This window comes from Acanthisitta chloris, unplaced genomic scaffold (genome assembly GCF_000695815.1).
Source record: "Acanthisitta chloris isolate BGI_N310 unplaced genomic scaffold, ASM69581v1 scaffold19473, whole genome shotgun sequence".
Taxonomy (NCBI): Eukaryota; Metazoa; Chordata; class Aves; order Passeriformes; family Acanthisittidae; genus Acanthisitta; species Acanthisitta chloris.
Genome location: NW_008666814.1, coordinates 5,371 through 10,633, shown reverse-complemented (window position 1 = coordinate 10,633; position 5,263 = coordinate 5,371). Strand labels below are relative to the sequence as shown.

At 45.0% G+C, this 5,263-nt stretch overlaps 1 protein-coding gene across 1 annotated transcript in view; it reads left to right on the top strand.

Annotated features, from left to right (window-relative positions):
* Window positions 1–3,561, top strand: part of NCALD (neurocalcin delta) — a 49,037-nt gene extending 45,476 nt beyond the window's left edge. Inside the window, exons 3-4 of the mRNA XM_009072284.1 lie at window positions 2,614–2,719; window positions 3,007–3,561. Coding sequence (XP_009070532.1) covers window positions 2,614–2,719; window positions 3,007–3,104 — 204 coding nt within the window. The 3' untranslated portion in view covers window positions 3,105–3,561. The remainder of the gene's footprint in view (window positions 1–2,613; window positions 2,720–3,006) is intronic.
* The last annotated feature ends 1,702 nt before the right edge of the window (window positions 3,562–5,263 follow it).

Below are 5,263 nucleotides of genomic sequence, written 5' to 3'. Positions count from 1 at the left end.
GCTGAATGCCACTGATGGTTTTCAGGCCAAGTGCTGGGAGGCCAAGGAATTGCACTCCTTGTGGAGTGGAGCCCCTGCAGCCTTTCTGTCCCAGGTCCTGGTCTAGGGTTAGTACAGCCCAGCTCCACGTAATTATTGCATGAAACCAACGTCCTTTCAGAGCTTGCTCTTTCAAACATACAATGAAGAGCTCTGTGTAGCTGCATTGAATTAATATGGGGCAAGTCTCAAGATTCTTAATCAGCTTTAGCTGGCTTTTACTTTGGGAAAACTTCCCACTGAACTTCTGAGTAAGGACATAAGAATTTGTCCAGAGTAACCATTTTCAGCGTGAAAGGAACGCTTACTATGTTATTCCCATCTGGCTTTCCTAGAATATCTCATCTGTTATTCCCTTCACACGCCTCTGTGAAAAGGACCCTGTAGGATGAAGTCATCCTGAAGTGCTTTTTTTTGTCCTAAAAATCTGCATATTCTTACTATGGTTACTTTGATCAGGGTAAACACGCCTGCACTCCCGGTCTGGGGCATTCCTCCCACACTTTCAATACAGATTCTCTGCTTTGCTGTCCTCTCACCCAGAGTGAGGGAATGACCCCTCCACCTCTCTTCCTACCCCAGACAAAAGCCAGACAGCTTCAGATTCTTAAACACTGGCAGATTTATAAGCCTCATCTCTGCTCTGACCCTTGCAAGCCTTGCATGCTGATGAGGATGAGGAAGGTGTAAATTCTTACTGTCCACCCTCTCCTTTTTTTAGTTCCTCTATTGCCTCCTTCCCCCAGTTGCCTCATCGCTGTGTTCATGTGCTTGCATGTTCAGCTTTTCTTCTGTTCTCCTGGTATCAGATGATCATGGTCGTGTGGACACATCCCTGCCTATACTGAGGCTCTGCCCAATACTCTGGCACCCTAATTCTCTTGGGAGCCTTTGGGCACTGCTGCAGTGCAAACCATGATGATCATTTCATCATGGACCTGATTAAAAGGGTGTCCATCACTTTACCATTCAGCCAGCAGCTGTTCATGCGGAAATATTCCCCTCTATTCCCCTAGTTCCATCCACAGCCAGAGTTACAAACTTACGAGAGGGCAGACCTGAAAATCCACAGCCACAGTCTTGGTGACATAACGGGGGAGCAGATGTTTGATTACACTGGGTGTAAGTGAGGGATAATTAATTAAAGAGACATATGCCTTTCTTAGGGTGTAAGTCCTTAAGTTATTTAAAGGCCAGGAGATGTGAAAGGTGAGCTGTTGGCAGGTGAGAAGCCAGCAAGATGGCCAAGGAAGTGGATGCTCCCTGGTCTGAGTGTAAAATGTCTGTGCTGCTTAGTGGAGTCCTTCGTCTGTGCTGTTACAATCCTGGAGTTAGTCCCTGGGGATGCTGAGACAGATGATGGGAGCCGATAGGCAGACTGCCTTCAGGAAGGGGAAGAGGAGAGAGGGGAGACCCAGTGAGAAATCTGGGTCTTGTGCCAAGGACCCCCTCCCAGAGCAGGAGGAACTAAAGCAATCATATCTGCTCTAAGTTATTAACTGACTGCTACTGCCACTGTATTGAGGGGAAACCAAGAATTTGAATCTGTGGGGGACAGTGATCCCAGGGCCAGAGCTGCAGGGCAAAGTGATGCCCAGTGCAGCTGGAATGGAAGGCAGAAGGAGCTGGTTAGACCAGGGCAATGCTGCCTTGGGCTGGGATGTGCTGCCTCTCCAAATGGCCAGGTCATCCAGCCTGCACCATCTGGGTGCTGCTGTTCTCCCAGCTGTGGCACCACAGAGATACCTAACATAAAAACTACTTGTTTCCTGGTAACTGTGTGCTCATGTTTGCAGGCAAGGTTTGGGTAATCAGTTCAGAGACAGATCCTCGTCCTTGTTTTAAAATTAACATTACCTCTCTTGCAGGGGCATGACTAATGGATTTGTCTGTGCAGAGAATAGCTATGGGTGGCGCCTGTGCTCTGAGGGACCAGAACATCTGGTCTCCATGGAACAAATTGTGAATGGGATTTTGAGCTGTGTACGCACACCAATCCCAGGGAAAAGATCACCTCCTGGATGGTCTGTCCAGTCTTTATTGTCTGTCAGATGGAGCAAACGCAGGGAATGAGTCACTGCTCTCCCCAGAGACAGGATGCTGACTGAGGAGGAGGAGAAAGGAGATGGGGAGAAAGCAAAGGCAGGGTGAGGAGACAGGTGTGGTGAGGATGGACCCTGAGTGGCCAAAGCACAGAGACACACCACGGCATGGAAAACACCTCAATGGTCTTACCGTTCCCCCAGGCTCTGGGAACTGCCAGTGCCTAACATGCTGTGCAAATGATAAATTCATCAAAAGACTGTTTTAATAAGGAAATATTAACCTAGATCCAAACCCAGATGGTGTTCAACCATGACTAAATAAAGAAACACAGTATTTCATAAGTGAATGTCCCGCTGAAGAGGAAAGCTGCACATACTGGTGCCATCCAACAACCTTCAGCGTCCAAAGAGCAGGTCCCAGCCAGTGTTCCCAGGATATTTTCTGCCTGTTTCCATCACCAGGAGATAATTGTACCCTTGCATTAAGATAATGTTTCTTACCAGCTCTTTGGTCCTTTCTATCACACAGGCAATCTATAAGATGGTTTCTTCGGTAATGAAGATGCCAGAAGATGAGTCAACACCAGAGAAGAGGACAGAGAAGATCTTCCGCCAGATGGACACCAACCGTGATGGTAGGTACCCTTCAGTTGTGGCTGCCTCTGCCACTGTGCTGGGTGGCTGGGGTGTCCTGCCCATGCAGGATGACCCTTCAAATCCACTACTCCTCCTTTCGCCATCCAGGCAAAGCCACCATACAAGGCCAGCAGGGTGCAGGCAGGCAGGACTTTGCCTTGCAGGGTTGCTGTCCCAGGGATTTTCCTTTGGGCTCCCCCAGATTCCTTCCACCACACTTGTCCAGAGGCTTGGCAGGTGTGCTGTGACCCACTCCACCCGCTAAGTGAATGTGTTTCTTTTCTAGGAAAGCTCTCTCTGGAAGAGTTCATCCGAGGCGCCAAGAGTGATCCGTCCATAGTCCGTCTCCTGCAGTGCGATCCCAGCAGCGCCGGGCAGTTCTGAACCCGTTCTTTGGATGAATTATGTATCTGCTTTTTTTTTTCCTTGCCAAACAACATTCATGGTAGTGTTGCCTCTGTATGGCCAATTATGCCTTCATTTGTGGCATCTTATAGCTTCTTTTGTTGTGGATTAATTATAAGAATGCTGAATTGCTCTTAACAATTTGTCCAGAGCACGGGCAGTACTGTTTTAAACAGATATTGTGGTGTTATCATTGTTTTCAAAATTTCATTTGGGGTTTTTTTTTTTTTGTTGTTTCAATGTGTCTGTTTTGGAAAGTATGCATTGAGGAGGAGTAAACCAACAACAAACCCCTTGGCAGCAAGACACACTGACAGATTTTAGATTGCTGCTTTAGTTGTTAAGTATTCACCCACAGGACCTGAAAGTATAGTAGAGAGTGAACCAAAGGGGTTGTGATCGGTGGGATAGGATTCACCTGGAACCTCCTCTCCTGTCCGGGAGGCACCAGTTGAGGTCAAAGACAGGATTTGGAAGCAGTACATAAGTGCAAAACTTGTGTGGGGTGTATCATCCACTCCAATGCTTCGTCATTTCAATGCTGTGAACATTTTCCAGGTTGTGAGGGAGAAGGGACGAAGCAAAGGTCGATATTTTTTTCCTAGGTTTACAATGGTTGGATTCTCATGGCTTTATCTGAAAATTCAGCAATTTGCAATTGTGATCCCCAAATCCACAACTGACGATACCTCTTGCTGTTTGGGATCAGCAAAGGCAGACACAGGTGAAAAACTGGGTCTTGAGAATGAATTTAAGGGAGATATATGTTGAATGTGAATTTTTCAGGTTAGTAATAAAGCAGTTTCTACTAAGGAGAGTGGGCATTCACACGAGGAACTCACAGACACCTGCAAGCAGCTCCAGCTGAGGCACATATGCTGTTCTGAATGCTCTTGCATAGGAGGAAGTTTCGGGGGTGTTTTTGTCTCTCTCCACATAGCTAACAGAGTTTCTGGGCCTGCTCTTAGGGGAAGGCTGTCATCAAAACTTGTTTTAAACATAAAATTGTAGCATTTATATTTCATTTATTTTAGTAAAGTTCGAAAAATCTGTACTGATATGAGGAAATGGTACGCTTTATGATATATTTATATATATAAAATTAAAACAAAAAAGATCAGCTCTTGAGAGAAATGTTGAATGTTTATCTTTTCGCCTAGATGCAGGAGTTCTGAAATTTGCTGCTGCAAAACTTCATCCTTCGGTCAAAAGTGCTGTATGCAAAACTAGTACACTTAGGGACTTAACAAGCCTGTGCAACAAAAAAGCTTTAGCACAGGAGGCATTACACTGACTAAATTGGCATTAATCTGTCATTAGCTAAATCTGCTCTGTGATCCTGTTGGAGTGGTACCCATGCAGGCAGCACGCGGTGTTGGGAATTCATGAGCTCGTTAGGGTAACCTTTGTCTGACAGACAAGGTTGGCATTTTGTCAAGTGACCTTGTAGATGCTAATCCCCAGTAGCCTTAATTTAAAATAAACTAAGTAAAATAAGTCTGCTTTGCAGATGATGATTAGCTAAGTACTAATTAGAAGTCATGAATAAGTAGTCAAGTATGAATAATTTTCTGTGGAACACTAGCTAGCATGTACAATAACTGAGAGAATCAATCCTAGACTTAATTTTTCCTTACCATTTGCTTTGCCAGGTGTGAAGTGCAAAGCTTGTTAAAAGAAAATAAAAGTAAATTGAAAATAACGTTCTTAATCAGTTGTACTAAAATTATTATGAGTGGCTAATTGCACTCAATAAATGTCTTCAAGCACACACCTCTGTCTCAATCACAGAAATCCAGCTAATGATATATTCCCATTACCTTAATCAAAATACTGAGCAGAATTGACTGTGGGAAAATGAGAAAGCAAAAGAGGCCCAACCACAGACACAGATTTCAATACCCAGCGCTTACAGCTGATAGGAGCATCACTGGCAAGTTTTGCACCAGTTCTTCTGGGTGGTGGAAATGTTGCCTATCTCTTACTCCCAAATCTTCATTAGACATCCTGTGCACAAAACTACACCTTCAAAGAAGAGCCTAAGCTGATCTTCTTCAAGGTGATTTTTCTGCTTTGCCTGGAAAGGTTCTGGCTCTCTGTCCCATATCGATCACCTCATGGATATTGAAAGTCATGTT